Source organism: Brassica oleracea, chromosome C5, assembly GCF_000695525.1.
Source record: "Brassica oleracea var. oleracea cultivar TO1000 chromosome C5, BOL, whole genome shotgun sequence".
NCBI lineage: Eukaryota > Viridiplantae > Streptophyta > Magnoliopsida > Brassicales > Brassicaceae > Brassica > Brassica oleracea.
In genome coordinates this window covers 28,684,627-28,702,010 of record NC_027752.1, presented here as the reverse complement: position 1 = coordinate 28,702,010, position 17,384 = coordinate 28,684,627, and the positions used below count along the sequence as shown (strand labels likewise).

At 38.1% G+C, this 17,384-nt stretch overlaps 6 protein-coding genes, 1 long non-coding RNA gene and 1 other non-coding gene across 8 annotated transcripts in view; 4 read left to right on the top strand and 4 right to left on the bottom strand.

Moving 5' to 3' along the window:
- The first annotated feature begins 620 nt into the window (after positions 1-620).
- LOC106293705 lies at positions 621-1,580 on the top strand. The gene is made up of 2 exons (XR_001260602.1): positions 621-740; positions 829-1,580. It is a non-coding gene; the product is annotated as an uncharacterized LOC106293705 (long non-coding RNA).
- Positions 1,581-1,865: 285 nt separating this feature from the next.
- Positions 1,866-3,019, top strand: LOC106294197 (TPD1 protein homolog 1). The gene is made up of 3 exons (XM_013729780.1): positions 1,866-2,116; positions 2,205-2,318; positions 2,637-3,019. The coding sequence occupies exons 1-3, from the start codon at positions 2,038-2,040 to the stop codon at positions 2,972-2,974; spliced, it is 531 nt and encodes a 176-aa protein (XP_013585234.1). The 5' UTR covers positions 1,866-2,037; the 3' UTR covers positions 2,975-3,019.
- Positions 3,020-4,284: 1,265 nt separating this feature from the next.
- On the bottom strand, positions 4,285-6,220 carry LOC106293110 (MATH domain-containing protein At5g43560). Its single transcript, XM_013728787.1, has 8 exons — positions 6,066-6,220; positions 5,839-5,950; positions 5,672-5,760; positions 5,510-5,578; positions 5,303-5,435; positions 5,082-5,231; positions 4,569-5,001; positions 4,285-4,491 (listed from the first exon to the last, which is right to left on the bottom strand). The coding sequence occupies exons 1-8, from the start codon at positions 6,091-6,093 to the stop codon at positions 4,285-4,287; spliced, it is 1,221 nt and encodes a 406-aa protein (XP_013584241.1). The 5' UTR covers positions 6,094-6,220.
- Positions 6,221-6,341: 121 nt separating this feature from the next.
- Positions 6,342-7,649, bottom strand: LOC106293111 (protein HAIKU1). The gene has a single exon (XM_013728788.1). The coding sequence runs from the start codon at positions 7,270-7,272 to the stop codon at positions 6,526-6,528; it is 747 nt and encodes a 248-aa protein (XP_013584242.1). The 5' UTR covers positions 7,273-7,649; the 3' UTR covers positions 6,342-6,525.
- Positions 7,650-8,188: 539 nt separating this feature from the next.
- On the top strand, positions 8,189-10,863 carry LOC106344916 (uncharacterized protein At3g43530-like). The gene is made up of 5 exons (XM_013784208.1): positions 8,189-8,545; positions 8,792-9,343; positions 9,395-9,514; positions 9,591-9,660; positions 9,959-10,863. Exons 1-5 carry the CDS (start codon positions 8,189-8,191, stop codon positions 10,861-10,863), a joined length of 2,004 nt encoding a protein of 667 aa, XP_013639662.1.
- A 2,473-nt stretch (positions 10,864-13,336) lies between these two features.
- LOC106344915 (protein FAR1-RELATED SEQUENCE 3-like) lies at positions 13,337-15,211 on the bottom strand. The gene has a single exon (XM_013784207.1). The coding sequence runs from the start codon at positions 15,209-15,211 to the stop codon at positions 13,337-13,339; it is 1,875 nt and encodes a 624-aa protein (XP_013639661.1).
- Positions 15,212-16,817: 1,606 nt separating this feature from the next.
- TRNAM-CAU lies at positions 16,818-16,902 on the bottom strand. Its single transcript is given in 2 exon segments — positions 16,818-16,853; positions 16,865-16,902. It is a non-coding gene; the product is annotated as a tRNA-Met (tRNA).
- Positions 16,903-16,912: 10 nt separating this feature from the next.
- The window catches only part of LOC106292867 (rho GTPase-activating protein gacV), a 3,433-nt gene continuing 2,961 nt past the window's right edge, over positions 16,913-17,384 (top strand). Inside the window, exon 1 of the mRNA XM_013728538.1 lies at positions 16,913-17,109. The gene's annotated coding sequence lies outside the window, so the exon portion shown is untranslated. The remainder of the gene's footprint in view (positions 17,110-17,384) is intronic.

Genomic DNA, 17,384 nt, shown 5'->3' with positions numbered 1-17,384 from the left:
AAGATCAAAATTGAATTTAGGAGAAATGAAAGGATTAGTTGTTTTGTTACCTTGAGAAAGTCAAGATGTTAGAAGAATTTTTTTAAAGAAAGGATTAGTTTATGTTATAAACAGTTTTATATGAGAGAGATGAACATCGTGGTTTCAAAACGAAGTGAAAAAGGTAGAATCGTGGGTGAGAATGAGGAACAAAACCGATGATACAGTTAAATCAGAAGAAAATTATATTAGTGATGCATTTAGTTTTGTTTTTCCAATTAATTTTAAAGCACAATCCATGTGTCATAATTTTATTAGTCATGTGACTTGTGCTTTAGTATATAAAAGATATCAGCTTCTCATATGCAAAGTTGATTGTTTCTCTGAAATTTCCGTTCATGTCATACTAGGAACATTTCCGATTCTAGTAGTTTGTTTATAATTATGTGGAAAATTGAAAATGTAATAAATCTTAACACTCTTTTTAGAAAGTTTCCGTATCAAGGACAAACCGGTTTATTTTCCATTGAGTTATGTAAACCGGGTTGACTTACCCGTCGCTTTACCGGTTTCCTCGCCTTGGCCTATGATATAAATAACGCTCCTCCTCCACTCTTAACGAACTCTATTTTAGGGCAGGCCGTACGCCGTTTACATCGTCACTTACGAAACAGAGCTCTAGATTGGTCTCAACCAAGACTCTATCCATTGCGACTCTATCCATTGCGATTGCGAAGAAAGTAATTTCTTCATCGGAGAAGGTAGATCAACTGTTCTTGATAAATCTTGATATATCATATTGAGTTCACCTCGATGCAGAAGTATGATGTTTTGATCTAATATCTGCAGGTGGAAACGGATCTCAGGGTATTTGGATCCGGTCTCTATGGAGAACTATATAACTAAAATAGTTAATGACTCAACTGTTTATGAGAGTATTATAAGTCACTACGTTTGGTAATCAACTGTTGCTTTCCGAAACGAAGTGACTTATAATAATCTCATGAATGGATCTATGTTAACTGTTGATAGGTTGTTTTTCTCTAATGATGTATTGTAGCTCTGCGTTTCTTGTTCGTTCACTCTTTTGTCAGGTATTAACAAGATAAATCCCAAGCATCATCCACCTTATTAGTCCTTGAACATGAAGGCTTGTAAAATGGATTGATGCTTGGGATTTATTTTGTACTCTCCTCTTCTAAAAGAGTGTTGCCTCCATAGGACTACCAATGATTTCAGGCTTGTTGAAGGAACGTGATGCTTTTACTTATAGAAAGCATGAAAGATTTGACCTCTCCCATTTTGTTCTTAACTATTGTTTTTGTACTTGTGATAACCAAGAGATATGAACATGTTCTAGTTGAGTCTTTACTCCCACTTCATGTATCAATGGAACAAGGTTGGCTTCAATGGAACAAGGTTGGCTTCAACTGCAGATTAATGATTATAGAAACCACGTGAACCAACCAAAGTCCAGGCAATCAAAGAGATCCTATCTTGTATTTCTGAGTTTGAGCGTTTCTATGTTCTGTAAATGTACCCATACCATGTGGAATAATGACTTTGTGCCAAACATCACTCTAAAACATTTCTTGTTAACATACTCCTTTCTTGCTCTACAATAATTCCTCCTCTTTAGATTGGACGTTGAGGAGATAACTTAGCTCTATCAAAGTGTTATATATAATTCACTGCCTTTTCCAAGTTGCCAAGATTTTTACTACTTCTCATAAGAGAACATTTATTCAAAAGTTTTGTTGATAGGTGGTTTTATTATGGTTTTTTGTAGTTAATGACTCAACCACCTTCTGTCAGCCCCTTTATTCAAACTTTTTTTTAACAAAAGATTGGTAATACTTGTGTTTGTCTGAATCTCGAGGCAGATAAATTTTGAGACGAAACAAGGGATTGGTCAATACCTTCTGGAACCAGCAGACATGCATGCAATCACATAGTTTCCTTTCTTAAGTTTCTTTCTCTCTCCCCACCATGCATGTGTATCCATACAATCTATAAAACAGAGAAGAAGCATCCACATCTTTTGGCCATTGCAAGAAAATGAAACACTTCTACCAATTCCAACAGCAGCTTGTCCTCTTCGTAGGTCTTGGCTTATTGCTGTCTCTTCTTGCTTCATGTAAGTTCAGTTTTATATCCCTCTCTCTTTTGTCTTCTCCTTGTCACTTATACACCAGTTTCATGTTTGAATTTTGTCACTGTTGCAGTTGTTATGAAGTGCAATGCCTTGGAAGATTTCACTGATACAAGCGATGTAAGAGACTTCATTTCCAAATACAAAAACCGCACCGGCGTCTCCAGAAAGCTTCTGCTATCTCCGGGTAACTCATAGACACACATAAACTTTAAGATCAGTCTCTGTTTTTTTATGTTTTATGAAACCCTTGAGAGAAATATTCAGACTATTTCATCACGTTTCCTTACGATAATAATGATTCATCATAGGTATTGGCTTCACATATAAGACCAGTCTCAGTGTTTATATATGTTTGTACAAACTCTAAAGACACGTTTTCACAACATATCTGTTAACTAAGCATGTACATTGTTGGGTTTATACATATAAGACCAGTCTCTGTGTCTTTTTATTTATTGATTTTTTGATAACCCTGAAGACACATCTTCGGAGATATTTTCAGATATTGGCGACGGGACCAAAAGGATAGGAGAAGAATGCTCAAAAGATGATCTTGTTGTCTTTCAAGGCTCAACGGTTCCACTTCCAAACGGAGTACCAGCATTTACAGTTGAGATCATAAACGCATGTGCCTCTGATTGCAGCGTTACGGAGATCCACGTCAGTTGTGGCTGGTTCAGCTCGGTCAGACTGGTTAACCCTAGAGTTTTCAGGCGACTCTCCTACGATGATTGTCTGGTCAATGATGGTCAACCTCTTTCTCCTGGACAGACACTCTCCTTTCAGTATGCTAACAGCTTCTCTTACCCTCTCTCTGTCTCTTCAGTCTCTTGCTTCTAATTTTAGACGTATTTTCCACGGAACTGTGCTTCAGTTTTCATCAAACCAAGATGTTGGATTGAGTTTGTGTTCTTCAAACCAAGGTCTTGGTTAGCCTACTATTGTAAGCCAGTTTAAGTTTATTAGTGTTAATGTGGCATTGGTGATTGTGTTCAAAATTACTTAGGGGAGACAAAAAGAGTTGATTTAATTTAAACAACTTTACATTTGAAGATGGTAATGATGATGTTAATCATCACCATCCAAACAAAGCTTATAAACACAAGCTTCTTTCTTGTTTTCATGGATACCATGTTCCGGAATATCTGAAGATGGAGAAAATAAACAGATGGTGATAGCATCAAAGAACATGAAATGTAAGAAGATCTAAAAACGTCCTTTAGGTCCCGGACTAAAAAAAAATCTAATTGTGACAGCAATAGGAAAAAGTCTAATAATTATAGTTTCTCAGCAAATATATAGGGCAAATCTCCAAAATAGCACATTTCTAAGTTTATATCACAAAAATAGCATTCCAAAACTAAAATGACCAAAATAGCACCTTTCTAAGTTTATCCTTTGAAAATTTTAATTTTTTTATTTTTCAAAATTTGAAATCTTATCCCCAAAATCTCATTTCTCAACTCTAAACCCTAAACCCTAAACCCTAAACCCTAAACCCTAAACCCTAAACCCTAAACCCTAAACCCTAAACCCTAAACCCTAAACCCTAAACCCTAAACCCTAAACCCTAAACCCTAAACCCTAAACCCTAAACCCTAAACCCTAAACCCTAAACCCTAAACCCTAAACCCTAAACCCTAAACCCTAAACCCTAAACCCTAAACCCTAAACCCTAAACCCTAAACCCTAAACCCTAAACCCTAAACCCTAAACCCTAAACCCTAAACCCTAAACCCTAAACCCTAAACCCTAAACCCTAAACCCTAAACCCTAAACTCTAAACCCTAAACCCTAAATCCTAAACCCCACCCTTTAACTCTAAACCCTAAGTTTGTGATTTTTGATAAAACATTAAGTGCTATTTTTGTGACTTTTGACCTTGAATGCTAGTTTGGGAACAAAAACTTGATTTATTGCTATTTTTGTCTTTTTCTCAAATATATAAGAACTATATAATAAAATTCAAATGAACCAAAACCAGCATATTGAAACGTAACTTATCCAATACCAAAAATAAAAGTGCTTGTTGAGAAAATGTCTGAAACTCAGAACCATAAAACTGTTAAACAAGTCATAGTAATTAAACACTAAAAGAAATTTAATTGACTTTGCGTTTCCAACAATGCAATAACTTCTTTATTTCTTCACTATTTAGTTGACTTCACTCTTCTCTTGTTAAGATTTTCTTCTTCTTCTTCACGAATAAGCTCTTCTTGCATTTTCAATGCAATAGCTTCTTTATATGCACCTTCAACTTTGTTGCATAAGATATGATCAAGAATAAATACCTCCAACGTGCGTCTAGCAAACTCAGTTAATCGCTTCTCATCCTCACGCTCTCCATCTTTACCAACCTGAAATTCACATGAAAAATAATAATAAGAAAAAAATCTAATCAAATATGGAGCCGTATAAACAATGTGAAACTAACCTCCGTACGGATTTGTGGACCACTCTCATCAGGCAATGGCTCAAGAACAGCTTTCTCCCTGAGTAACATTGCATCATCAACTAAAACAAACATGTCTTTGTCCACACTAACAATTGGATCTGACAAGTTTTTGACATCAGTTTCTCTCTCTTTCTTTGGTTCTTCTTCAAGAGCATTCAATATTGAAGAATCCAAATCATCCTTAAGGAGTTTCCCCATTTGTCTTGTAATTGTATGTAGTATTTTCTCCTGGGTGGTACTACTCCATACAAGAGAGTTTAACCCATGAAACAAGAAATCCATCACCAAAGAGGATGTAACTTCCTTCTTGATGTAGAAATGTTTCACAACTAGTTTTAGTATCACATCCATTTTCTCTCGAGACATCTCTCGCCTTGATTTTTGATCCATCCCTAACCAAAAGGCACATAAGCTGCACCAGATCCGTTCCTTGTTATATAGTATGATATATACAAATCTGCTATTAATTAACAAACATGGAAACTTTTATACCTTTCCCATCTGGTCTTGTCCTCCATCAACTTGCTTCTTTTCTCTTTCATAAAACTCAAGAAAATGGGCTCCACTTCTTTTAAATAAACCCTAACAAGTTCTCTCCTATAGTGAACATCAAGGCAGGGAAAAGGTCGGTCCACCCTGTCTCTGCAAGAATCAATTGTAAGATAACTTGGCTGCATGTTTATGGTGCCATGATATAATAAACACAGATTTACCTAATGACCTGGACTTGAGCCATTATTGTAAGAGAGCCGTACTCATCAATGAAACCGTCATGTAACTTAGGTAACTCCATACACTTTTTCCATCCCCAATCATGCTCTTTCTTCCCAAACTTGTGTAATGTATCTGCAAGGAAATGTATTCAGTTTATCTAAGTGTAATGTGACAATTTAGGAAAAATAAAAGATGCAAAAGGTAACCTGAATGCTTTGATTTCTTTGGATCTTTATTCACCATAGAAATAGTAAACTGAGCAAAATGATTCCAACCTGTCACAAAAATGTTAAACTTAAATGAATCAATTAAAGTTTTGTTGATCGAGGGAGAATGAAGAAAACTAAAGGGACAATAATACTATTAACCTGGAAGAAGTTTATCACAGTTCGCAACACAGAGAAACAAAGAGAGATGGGTTGGTACTTCACAGCGTTTTGGATAAACTAAAATAGACCTGCGATAAAGAAGAAAACATCAAAAGAGTTTTCAAGCTTATTATATATCCAGAGGAGAAGATGAAAATGTCATTTACCATTGGTGGCCACCAACTTCAAAAACATTGCTACGGATCTCTGGCATACTTATTTTTGAAAATTTCTCAATTTTCCATGTATGCGTCCCATATAATTCAGAGGGGTTTGCACCTAGGAATAATTATAATAAAATAACTAATACACACCATGGCAACACATGAAGTATGATATAGCAAGAAAAATAGAGTATCTTGAGAATAAAAGGGTTAAGAAACTAAGTGCATACCAGACTCTTTACTAGTAACCTCAGACATTTCCCTGAAATTTTTTTCTCTCCTTCTAATCACAAACGTTAAGGGTTAAGCAACTGAATCCTGAATCGTTTCTGAACAATTAATAATGAATAACATGGAGTAATCCTCTTAAAATACAATACGATTGTGATCTTCAAATATCTTTTTATGGGAATCATCAAACACTAATAGTGAAAGAAAATATGAAAATGATTCTGAGGATATTTGATTATCCAATTTAAATTTTCGTTCTCAACATACAAAACGAATGATTTAGGAAAGCCTTTCAAAATATCAATCTTATTGAGACAAATAAATTAAAAAAAAATGTTAATTTATTTTTCCTTCATCTCTCTCTTACGCAAATTGACAACAACTATCTAATACAAAAAATGGGATCGTTCATAGTACACACACTAACCTAACGAGTAGAGTGAAAAAAGACAGAACATCTTAACTAGTATTCTCTCCAAATGGCAATGGCGAGAAAACAAGACCAGTAGATGCATGAGGAGGCCGAGGAAACTTGCCCGGACCGAGAATTCCAGCTTGAGCCATTGATGAGGATGTGAAACTTGTTGGTGGAGTGGGTAATATCCCGGGACCGTCGAACCAAGGAGAGGGCAAAATGGGTACACTTGATGCAGAACCATTGAACCGTGGTGGTTTTTGATAGTCATGAGATGGTTTCATTTGGTTTCTATTGGGTCCTGAATCTCCAAACGAGCTTTGAGGAGAGGGAATGCACACAGAGACAGGAGTAGGCAATATCCCGCCACCACTGAACCTAGCTGAAGGAAGACTCTTGTTATATATCAGTGGCGAGTGGGATTGATACTGATGAGATTGCTGCATTTGGTTTCCACTGGATCTTGAATCTCCTGATGAGCTTTGAAGAGAAAACGAGACAGGAGACTCAGCTGCAATATTGGACCAAAACTGGTCTGCATGACCCATCATTGGTGGTCTAGCTAAGTTATGAGTTGGTTGAGTCATGGCAGGAGGAGGAGGAACATCATGGGGCCGGTTTATCAGAGCAGCTGGTCTAATCTTCGGGGAAGATGTTAGCGGTGGAACAATGCTTCTTCTTAAGCGGTTCTTGCTTGTGTAACCATTGGGTAGGTGTAAAGGAGTCTCCTTCTTTATCTTCTTCCCAATCATTTTCACAGCTAACTGATCATTATGCCGAGGCCTATCCATCTCACACAAAAGACTAAACTAAACCCTAAATTCAACCCCACAATAGAGAAGAGAAGCTTTCTAAGAGAAACAGAGTAACCTCGCTATGCGACCCTAAATTAGTGAATCAAGAGATTGCCCTCTATGCATCTAGATAGATACTGAATCACGTCCGTTTATCAAAAAATCTCACGATGCCTTTTGCCTTCGATTCGCAGAGTAAACGAAGGCAACCACTATTAAATTACGTATCTGTCCTGAGCAAATCCGTCGTTGAAATTAACGATCATAGAAAGATAAGAAGGGTAAGAAAGTTCCGAGAGCAAGAATTGGGCTCAGATCCGTTTTTTCTCCAGCAAACACGATAAGGATCGAGAAATTGCTCCAGTGCTCTTCAAAAAAAAAAATATTCTCCAATACTCCTCCTTTTTTTAATGATTTGTTAAATTTTTATTTAAATAGAAAAATTTGGTAAAAGATAACGAAACCAAGAGAAACTTAGATAATTACAATTCTACCTGGTACCATCCAAACCCGAACCCAATACCAACCCAACAAAATTGGATACCCACTTCGAGAAATTGAAATATCGAATATATTTTCCTTTTTTTCTCTTTATTATTTTTTTTATCACAACCCCTTTCTTTTCCTTATTGGTTGAAAATTGAGGTTAAAAAGTAAAGTAATAAATGAACTTGTAAAAAGAATAATAAGGGCAAGGTTTCACTGTCTCTAACTCATTTCTCCATGTCTCGACCGTTCGCCTTTTTCTTGAAATTCTGAAAACCCTACTCAATCGCGAGTCCTCGATCGAGAATCAAAACCCAAATAATGTTGAATCGAGGCGATCCAAAGGCGAAAGAAGACAACTTGAGTAATGTAGGAGGAGAAGAAACGGCGATGGTTCCAGAATTAGAATCAGGAGAAGCAAGTAAGGATGAAGCAAACCCAAGCACCATCGACAAATCTGTCGCCCCGGAAACCGAGCAAAGTCTCCGAGATGCAGATGAAAGCGAAGAAAATGCAAGTGATAAAGAGGAAGAGAAGGAATCTAGTGATAAAGAGGAAGACAAGTGAAGTAGAAGAAGACAACGAAGGAGAAAAGGAAGTCAGAGAAGAAGAAAAGGAAGCCAGAGACGAAGAAAAGGAAGTCGGAGAAGAAGAGAAGGAACCCGCAGAAAAAGAGAAGGAGCCGGCCAAAGAAGGAGATGAAATGGAGCCCCGAAGAAATGACGAAGAAGCTGAAGAAAGGACGACCCAATCAGTACGAGAACATGAGGCGCATGCAAAGGAGGTAAGTATTCAAATAGGAGAACATGAAACTGAGTCGAGTTAGTGTAATATTGAGAAACAAAGTAAAAGTTGTAGTGTGTTGATGACTTTGTAAATCTAAGTTGAACTTCAACAATATAGATGTACAAACTTTGTGAAACCAAGAAAAACTTCAACTTTATGATTGCTTAACTAAGTCCAAGTTTGTGAAACTTTAAGTTGATGGTCGTAAGATGTCGTTCGTGATCCGGTTTTCACTTGAGTGCAGATTTTAGATGACGAAGAAGAAGGCATGCAACCGCTGAAGATGCACTTTCCTTCAAGCCAGTATCAAAAGTCTTTAAAGCTTTCAGGAAAATGTTACATTAACACACCGATAAGAAATATACAAACGATCCTGAAAAAGAACGAGGTGGAATGGTTCGTAGAGCACCCACAGTTCCAACATTTCTTCCATATTAAAAACCGAAAGCAGAAGTGGATGGGAATGTGGCTTCTCGTTTTGCGATCAGCTTCTGTAGCGAAGAAGTATGAGTTATGGTTTATCGTTAATGACGTCCCAATCCGATACTCTCTCAGAGAATTCAGACTCATTTCTGGACTATACTGCCATGAGTATCCCCCCAACCATGAGAGGTTGGGTGGTACAACATTCATGAACAAGTATTTTGGAGGGAAAAGGGTTACATACGCTGACCTGGAGAAGCAGATGTTGGCAATGAAATCAAAGCCATCTCAGGATCGTCTAAAGATGGCCGCTCTGTACTTCTTAGCCACTATCCTCGTCGGAGGCCGAAAGAGTGGAGAGGGAGCATCACCTGTGGACAGTTTCTTCTAGACTGTTGTTGATGACCTAGATGCGTGTGTAAAGTTCCCTTGGGGGCGGTATGCATTCGAACATAACTTGAAGGATGTCTCTAGCTTCTTGGAGAAATGCAACGGGGTTGTGCCGACGAGTTGGGTTTTTACAAGCTTTCCTATTCCTTTGGAGGTATTCTTAAGCTCTCTTGTACTTAGTTGTCTTATTGTTAAGTTGATGGTAATGTCTTTTTGTTGTATGTTCGTAGTTGTTGGCCTTTGAGGCAATTCCAAGCTTGAGGAACCATTTCCGAGAAAGTGTGAATGGTGCACGCCCTGGTTGCCCGCGGATGTGCAAGATATAGTACAAACGCTAAGGTGGAACCAAGGCATTCGGTTTGAATGAAGTGAACGTGAATCTTGGTGATAGTAAGGTAATTGATGTTTTCTGTGTAGTCGAAACAAGAAGAATAGACTTATGAAAACTTGGTGAAACTAAGGTAAGTAATGTTTTATGTGTCTTTGGCACAAGATATTGCGAGTATCTTGGTAGAAACAACGGCTGAGAAGGAACTTCTGGAAAGCATAGGGATGGGCAAGGAAAGTTGATGGGCCGATGACAACGATGATGCAGCAGTCGATCGTTGGACCAAGATAATACAGAAAGGGAAGAAACAAGTTTTCTTTGAAGAACAGTTCGGCATCGATTTTGCGGCTCGTACAGCTCAGGTTGAAGGTCCCACCATTCCTGCTATTGGTGGAGGATCCAATAATGCAGAATCTGGACAGACTGATGCATATTCGGTGGAGGCTCCTAGAGTTGAGGCTTTAAAAGCGATGGAAGGTCGGCTTATGAATGCAATCTCGGATGGTATGAAGGAAGTGAACAAAAAAGTCAAGTCATTGTCTAACCGGCTAACTCTTGTAGAAAACGAAGTGAAAAGTCTTAGGGTGAGTGTTCCCAGAATGAGTGAACTGATGTCGGAAGGGGAAACTGATAATTCGTCCGACCAAGATGGTAGTGATAATCCGTCGGAAGAAGATGGTGATGATACTCCATCGGAGGAAGATGGTGGTGATACTTCATCGGAGGAAGATAAAGATGGTGGTTCTAAGGATGATAGTGTTCTCGCTATTGTAAACCAAGTGCAGAGTGAACATGGTAATGGTGATGATGACATGGATGATACTGCAGAGATGTCTGCAGCGGCTGAGAAGCTCGAGATTGAGATACTTGAGAAGACAAATACTGAGAAGAAGAAAAAGAAGAGGGTGAGAAAAGATGATGGAAAAGAATTACTTTCTTCGAAAAAGCCAAAGGTTTGCAATAACGCGAGGAGTCCCATTTGGACAAGAGGCCAGAAGATGGAAGATGCAGCTCAGAAGGAAGCAGCTCAGAATGAGGCAGGTCAGAAGGAGGTAGCCCAAAAGAAGGACGCCAAGCAGAAGGCAGATGAAAAGAAGCAGACGAAGAAGGCAGCCCAGAAGAAGGCAGGTAGAAAGAACAAGAAGCCAAAGAAGGGAGGTAAGAAGACGTTGTGAAATCCTTGAACTCTATTCGGTTTGTATGACTTCCTTGAATTTCCCTATGACTTTCTTGTGTGTAAAGTTAAACTTTCATCATAGTCTTACATTGTGAAACTAACGTAATTCGTGAAAGAGCAAAAAGAGCAAGTATGGGAAACTGTGTAAAGTTAAACTTTCATCTTAGTCTAACTTCGTGAAACTAAAGTAATTTGATTTCAGAGCAAAAAGAGCAAGTATGGGAAACTGTGTAAAGTTAAACTTTCATCATAGTCTTACATTGTGAAACTAACGTAATTCGTGAAAGAGCAAAAAGAGCAAGTATGGGAAACTGTGTAAAGTTAAACTTTCATCTTAGTCTTACTTCGTGAAACTAACGTAATTCGTGAAAGAGCAAAAAGAGCAAGTATGGAAAACTCTGTAAAGTTAAACTTTCATCTTACTCTTACTTCGTGAAACCAACGTAATTCGTGAAAGAGTAAAAAGAGCAAGTATGAGAAACTGTGTAAAGTTAAACTTTCATCATAGTCTTACATTGTGAAACTAACGTAATTCGTGAAAGAGCAAAAAGAGCAAGTATGGGAAACTGTGTAAAGTTAAACTTTCATCTTAGTCTTACTTCGTGAAACTTTGAAATAGATAGTCTTCAATAGGGATAACAATTATTCCATAACATAAGATAATAGGAACATGATCCGATCTCTCAACATCATCCTTAAGCAAATAACAGAGATATTACACAACGACAACAACAAAAGAAAGACTTGCTAAGCGCTGACGCATGTCGTGGACTAGACGCATGTCATGGACTGGTAGGATTCGGACGGGTAAGCTTATACTTGAGTTCAGCAATCTCTGCAGCCATCACATCCACACGCTTCCTTAATATTTGAACCTCTTCCTGGACACCGAAGATCCATGGTTGACGGAAATGGAAGCCATCATCCTACGCATAAAACCTGAAAGTATCAAAATCTGTACATAAAACCTGAAAGTATCCAAAATTTACCTCGAAATTTTTGCAAGTGAAGTATTTTCTCCCTGGTAAAGTGTCAAAATCGGTTTGATACTTCGGATCCCGTGACACCTCGTTGATGATTCTCCCCCCCCCTCACAAGGGCATCTGGTCGGAATACCACAATCGGCATCCGCCACGAAGCCAAACATGTCGATGTCATCCTTCAAATCCTTCATCTCCCTGTCCTCCTCGTATGGATGAGTCATGATTCTGAGTATCCGAGTTAAGAAGAAAGAAGAAAGCTCGAGAAGAGAGGGTTCGAAGAGAAATCTGAAATCTCGAGAGAGAAGAGAAATCTAGAGAGAGAGTGAATAGTGGATAAATGAATGGGGGAAACAAAAAAACAAGGAGTCGATTCGATTCGGGATTCATTCGATTCCGCATCGATTTTGGAGAGAGTCAAAATTCAAAAAAATGGGTGGGAAAATTTGAAAAGCTGGGCGGGAAAAAGTTTCTGTGCTTATAGTTTCACATAGTTTGTAGTTATACAAAAACCATTAAAGTTATACTTTTCTAGTTTTTTGCAATTGTTTTAGTTTTACTGTACTTAGATGATTAGTGTTATGGTTATACCAGCTATATTATGTTTTCTATATGCATTTCTGATCTGGACATGTACAAATAATTTTGATTTCTTGATATATATAACTTTTCTAATCTCACAATGTAATGTCTACGAAAAAACTATATCATGACAATGTATTTCCTCCCCGATTATTAGAAAATGTGATCCAGATATTAAAAATTTCCAGTTAACGTGATCCGGATTTCAGAACTATGAATTAGTAACGTGATCTAAAGTGCAAGTAACGTGATCGAAAGTGAAATATAAATCATCAATAATATAACGGAAGTTTCACCAAGTTGTACAATCATACAACGCAGTCACGTAACACAGGTTTCAAAAAGTTTTACAAACATATAGCTCAGGTTTCACCAAGTTTTACAATAATATAACGCAGGTTTTTCACCAAGTATAATATAACGCAGGTTTCACAAAGTTTTCCTTGAGTTCCATGCGTTCCTTAAGTCGCTTGTGATCCATGTGTACCTTGAGTCCTTTCTGTTCCTTGCGCTCCTTGAGTCCCTTGAGTCCCTTGTGTTACTTGTGTTCCTTGTGTTCCTTGTGTTCCTTACGATCCTTCTGTTCCCTGCGAGCAGTTGAACCAGCGACCCAAATTCCTATTCGGCACATACTTGTTAGGGCGGGGCCGCCTTTCTCCTGCCGAAGGAAACCTTTTTTCTCGAGTTCTTCCCTTTTTTTTGTAGTCTGGAGGTAAGGGACACTTTTCCTCGACTTCTTTTGGAATGATCCAATCAGACATATGAGGGACTGGATATATAGTCCTTCAATACGCCAAAGCCCACAAACTAATCAAGTAATAATGCGATATTATATCATACATGTCACTCAACTCTATTGGTCTATACATGGACACATGGGTATCTATCTCTATCAAACATCCTGCAACTTCACGTTTTATTCTGCAAATCCACCAAATAAGTTTTCCCGTCTTTTCCAATAACACTGTATTCAAGCTTAAAAGTGTTCAGCGAAGTCACTTGTAGTTTTTCACCTTTCGGTGTTCTCTTATGCATTTTGTTCTCCACTAAAGGAACCAATTTTCGAGACGACGGTCCGGCTGCTGCATCCTTCCTATGTCTGTTGAACCACTCAGCCATTTTATCAATAACTGTATCAAGCATAGGCAGTAAAGACATCTTTCGTGCCTTTTCAAATAGAGCATTCAAAGACTCCGCACAATTAGAAGTGTCTATGTTGTACCTTGCACCGGGGAAATGACACTTCGCCCATTTTTTGACATCGACAGTTTTATCAAGATACATAGCACACAATGGATACCTCTCCCTAAACTCTTGATACTGTTGTTCAAACCCAGCCTCTGAATAAACTTGTGCAACTTTCCTGAATTGTTCTGCAACCTCGTCCCTACCGTATCTGACATGACCTTTCACATTGTGCGATATATGCCATATACAATACCCATGTTTAGACATCGGATACACTTCAGCAACGGCTTTAATGAGACTTGTATTTCTGTCTGAAACGAACACCAATTCCGTCGAATCCGGTATAACAGTTTTCAGCGTTGTGAAAAACCAATTCCAGCTTGCATTTTTCTCCCCATCAACGACACTAAAAGCTATAGGATAATGGTGACGGTTTGGATCCTGAGCCGTGGCAATAATTAAAACACCATCTTCAACAGTCTTCAGAAAAGTTGCATCCACAGTGATGAATTTCCTCATGTATTCAAACCCTTGAATAGAAGCTCCCAACGCAACAAATAGGTATTTGAACCTTTTGTTTTCATCCAATAACAAACTTGTTTTTGTATTTGGGTTCACCTTCTCTAACATATACAAATAAGAAAGCAATCTTTTGTATCCTTCCTCGGGACTACCACGCAAATCCGCAACAGCTTGTTGTTTCCCTCTCCAACATGTTGCATACGACACGTCCACACCTAATGTCCTTTGCACCAGACCGACCAGGGTTTTCGCAGTTGGTGTCTCATATAGTCCGGGATAATTCGTATGCACTATAGCTGCAACACATCTTGGTGTAGGTTTTCTTTTCGTTCCAGTAAATGACGTTGCATGAGAGCATGAATGCATCCCTGTGTATGTTCTAATCGAGAACGCTTCAGAATTCTTTATCTTTGTAGCTCTCACAACCCATTTACAACCCTCAGCTGCTCCCCGACATTTCACCACATATCGACTCTTATCTGAGTTGGCGATATTGATTCCAAAACAGTTCTGCGGTGATGCTCTATCAATAATATCTTTGACAGCTTCTTTACTCGGAAATTCTTGCAACAACTGAAAACCCAAACCATCTTCCCTCTCTTTAACCACTGGAATTTCTTTTGCAACACGTGGCAGCTCAATATAGTCGCTAATTGGACGAACACCCATAGAGTTATCCACGTCGCCCTCATTCTCCACGCTGTCCATGTTATCCAAACCAATGCCCCCTTTGTCGCCCTCATTCTCCACGATGTCCATGTTATCCAAACCAATGCCCCCTTCGTCGCCTTCTCCATTAACAACATTATCCACCCGTTCACCACCCGCTAGATATCTTTCTGCTTCTTCAATGTGAGTAAATAGAGTGACTGCACCCGGATTAACTTCAACTTCGGGTAATCCACTCGCAAGCTCACTATAGTTCCCACCATATGAACTTTCTTTCTCACCTCTTGATTGTTGCTCCGTTACTGGAACTATTATCCAATGATGATGTCTTAAAGGATATAGCATACAAACGACCATCGCTTGGAATCCATTCTGAGTCATCTCCAGATTTCTCATAATGTCCATCATAGTCAAAGTGTATGTTTGTAGAAGAATAACTCATTATCTGTTGTACAAAAAAAATTAAACCCTTAAAGTTATTCCTAGTTATCCAGTTTTGCTATTGAAGTTATACTAAGTTATATCTTGTTACACATTTTTGTCAGGGAGTAAAGTTTCACCTACTTACACTTTTCTAGTCTACCAGTTTCACACTATTCAACCAATTCATTCGGGAAATTCAGCTTTGATCCCCGACTTTTCTTGTTGATTATCCAATTCCACACACCACCCAACTCCCACACTTTCCCATTCTCCCCTAATTGACAACCCAAATATGAAATCTACTGTCTCATTGATGGGGTTATAAGATACAGACCCTTATTCGGAAACTCGCTAGGCGCTACGCGTGCGGCACACACGGGCCTAGCGATTTATTGGAAAAGCGGAAAAAAAAATCAGAGAGTACGCGGGGCGGAAATTTTTGTACTCTTATATGTAAAATATCACATTTTAAACATATAATCCAAAAATTTATATAATAAATATTTATTAAAGTCATACATTTTATACGTATAATACACAATTTATACGTAAAATACAAAAAAAATTGTATAATACGTGTTTATGAAGAATACATTAGTACTAAAAGTTATAGATTTATAAATAATACCAATTAGATTACAGAATATAATTGTACTTCTTTTAGTTCACATCCATTACAAATAGTTTAATATATTTTAACTATATTTATCTTTAAATTATCAAAATTAAAATATTTTTACTATAATTTATATAATATAATTTTTAATATAAAATAATACATGCAAAGCATAATAATTAAGTGTATGAAAAAATATAATTAGAATTAATTGTATAATTGGGGCTTATGGTTGATTGGGCTTGTGAAAAATAAAGAAATAAATAAATTAAAAATGTTGGAGCACGTGGTTTTCTTTTTCGTTTGCTAATCATCCAAACCAGCCATCGAAAAGGTCTGAAATCACCACCGTTTACACGCCGGGTTCTCCACTTCCACGGTCCAGGCGGACACAAATCGGACCACTGCGTAACATCACCGATATGCATGAACTCGCCACGCTCCATCTCCGATTACCGTTTTCTCGGCCGTGTAATCGGTGATGCGGCCGAGTTTTAGAACAACCAGAACCAAGATAATGCTTTACCTGAAGTTGGGGATCCATTGCTCAATGATTCAGCATCCAAGCGAGCAGACGCAGTCTCCTTTAGAATTGAAGAATCGCTGATTTCGATTTCAGGGCAGGAGAGCTCCTCTCGTGCCAAACCCAGTACGGACCGTATTGGAGGAGAGAGAAACAAACAATAAATCCGAATAGAGAGAGATAAACAATAAGAAAACAATAAACCCATAAATCCACCTGGACAGGATAGAGAGAAATCGCGCTTGCTTTTGATTGGTCATATAGAGAGGAGCACTTTCGACTTTGTCCATCGATATGAAGAGTATCAAAATAGACAAGAGTACACTGACGTAAGAATAAGCCAGAATACTTTTTGCCTCATTAAGAGCATCTGAGACTATTACCCAAGGATTGAAGAAAGCACTGGGTCAATGGAGTTTAATTTTTTTTTTAATGGCAAAAACGATAAAAGGGGTGAGAGAGGCTCGAACTCTCGACCTCAGGATCACTCAATAGCTATGAGACCTACGCGCTAGCCAACTGCGCCACCACCCCCATTTTGATAGTAAATTACAGGCTTCCTTTTATTAACATCATCACACTTTGTGCAAGGAAGAAAAGAGACTTTAACCGATTCACAGAGAAGAAACAATCTCTCCTTTCTCGTTCCTTCCTTCGTAAAGCTCGAAGCAAGCAGAGAACGTAATCAATCGCTCGCCTACTTTAGTTTCTTTCTTCACCGAAGCACACAGCACTTGAAAGGTATGAACTTTATTGATTCTTTTTCGTTTTGTTATCATTTTCTCAATCGCCGACATTGGTATTTCCCGGTCTAGCCTCTGAAAGATCAACCGAATCTTCTAAGGAATCCTTTCTAAAATCGAAAAGAGAATCTTTTTTTTAGTATCGAACTTCTCTGTTTTTCTCAACTGAAAAAAAGACCCAACCTTTCTATTTCTATTAGTATTGATTTGCTTATGTTAAGTTATGTTGCTTCTTCTTTGGAAGCGTTTATGATTTGGGCACACACCCCCCCC

What these genes read in the sequence shown, in the direction of transcription:
- LOC106344915 (XM_013784207.1), bottom strand. Translation starts at nt 15,211, where the DNA reads ATGGACATTATGAGAAATCTGGAGATGACTCAGAATGGATTCCAAGCG.
- LOC106294197 (XM_013729780.1), top strand. Translation starts at nt 2,038, where the DNA reads ATGAAACACTTCTACCAATTCCAACAGCAGCTTGTCCTCTTCGTAGGT. An exon ending in GCTGTCTCTTCTTGCTTCAT is followed by an intron (nt 2,117 to 2,204) that starts GTAAGTTCAGTT and finishes TCACTGTTGCAG; the next exon opens with TTGTTATGAAGTGCAATGCC. An exon ending in AAAGCTTCTGCTATCTCCGG is followed by an intron (nt 2,319 to 2,636) that starts GTAACTCATAGA and finishes AGATATTTTCAG; the next exon opens with ATATTGGCGACGGGACCAAA.
- LOC106344916 (XM_013784208.1), top strand. Translation starts at nt 8,189, where the DNA reads ATGAAGCAAACCCAAGCACCATCGACAAATCTGTCGCCCCGGAAACCG. An exon ending in ATGAGGCGCATGCAAAGGAG is followed by an intron (nt 8,546 to 8,791) that starts GTAAGTATTCAA and finishes ACTTGAGTGCAG; the next exon opens with ATTTTAGATGACGAAGAAGA. An exon ending in GTGGAGAGGGAGCATCACCT is followed by an intron (nt 9,344 to 9,394) that starts GTGGACAGTTTC and finishes GCGTGTGTAAAG; the next exon opens with TTCCCTTGGGGGCGGTATGC.
- LOC106293111 (XM_013728788.1), bottom strand. Translation starts at nt 7,272, where the DNA reads ATGGATAGGCCTCGGCATAATGATCAGTTAGCTGTGAAAATGATTGGG.
- LOC106293110 (XM_013728787.1), bottom strand. Translation starts at nt 6,093, where the DNA reads ATGTCTGAGGTTACTAGTAAAGAGTCTG. An exon ending in CTGTGATAAACTTCTTCCAG is followed by an intron (nt 5,579 to 5,671) that starts GTTAATAGTATT and finishes TTTTTGTGACAG; the next exon opens with GTTGGAATCATTTTGCTCAG. An exon ending in AAAGAAATCAAAGCATTCAG is followed by an intron (nt 5,436 to 5,509) that starts GTTACCTTTTGC and finishes ATTTCCTTGCAG; the next exon opens with ATACATTACACAAGTTTGGG.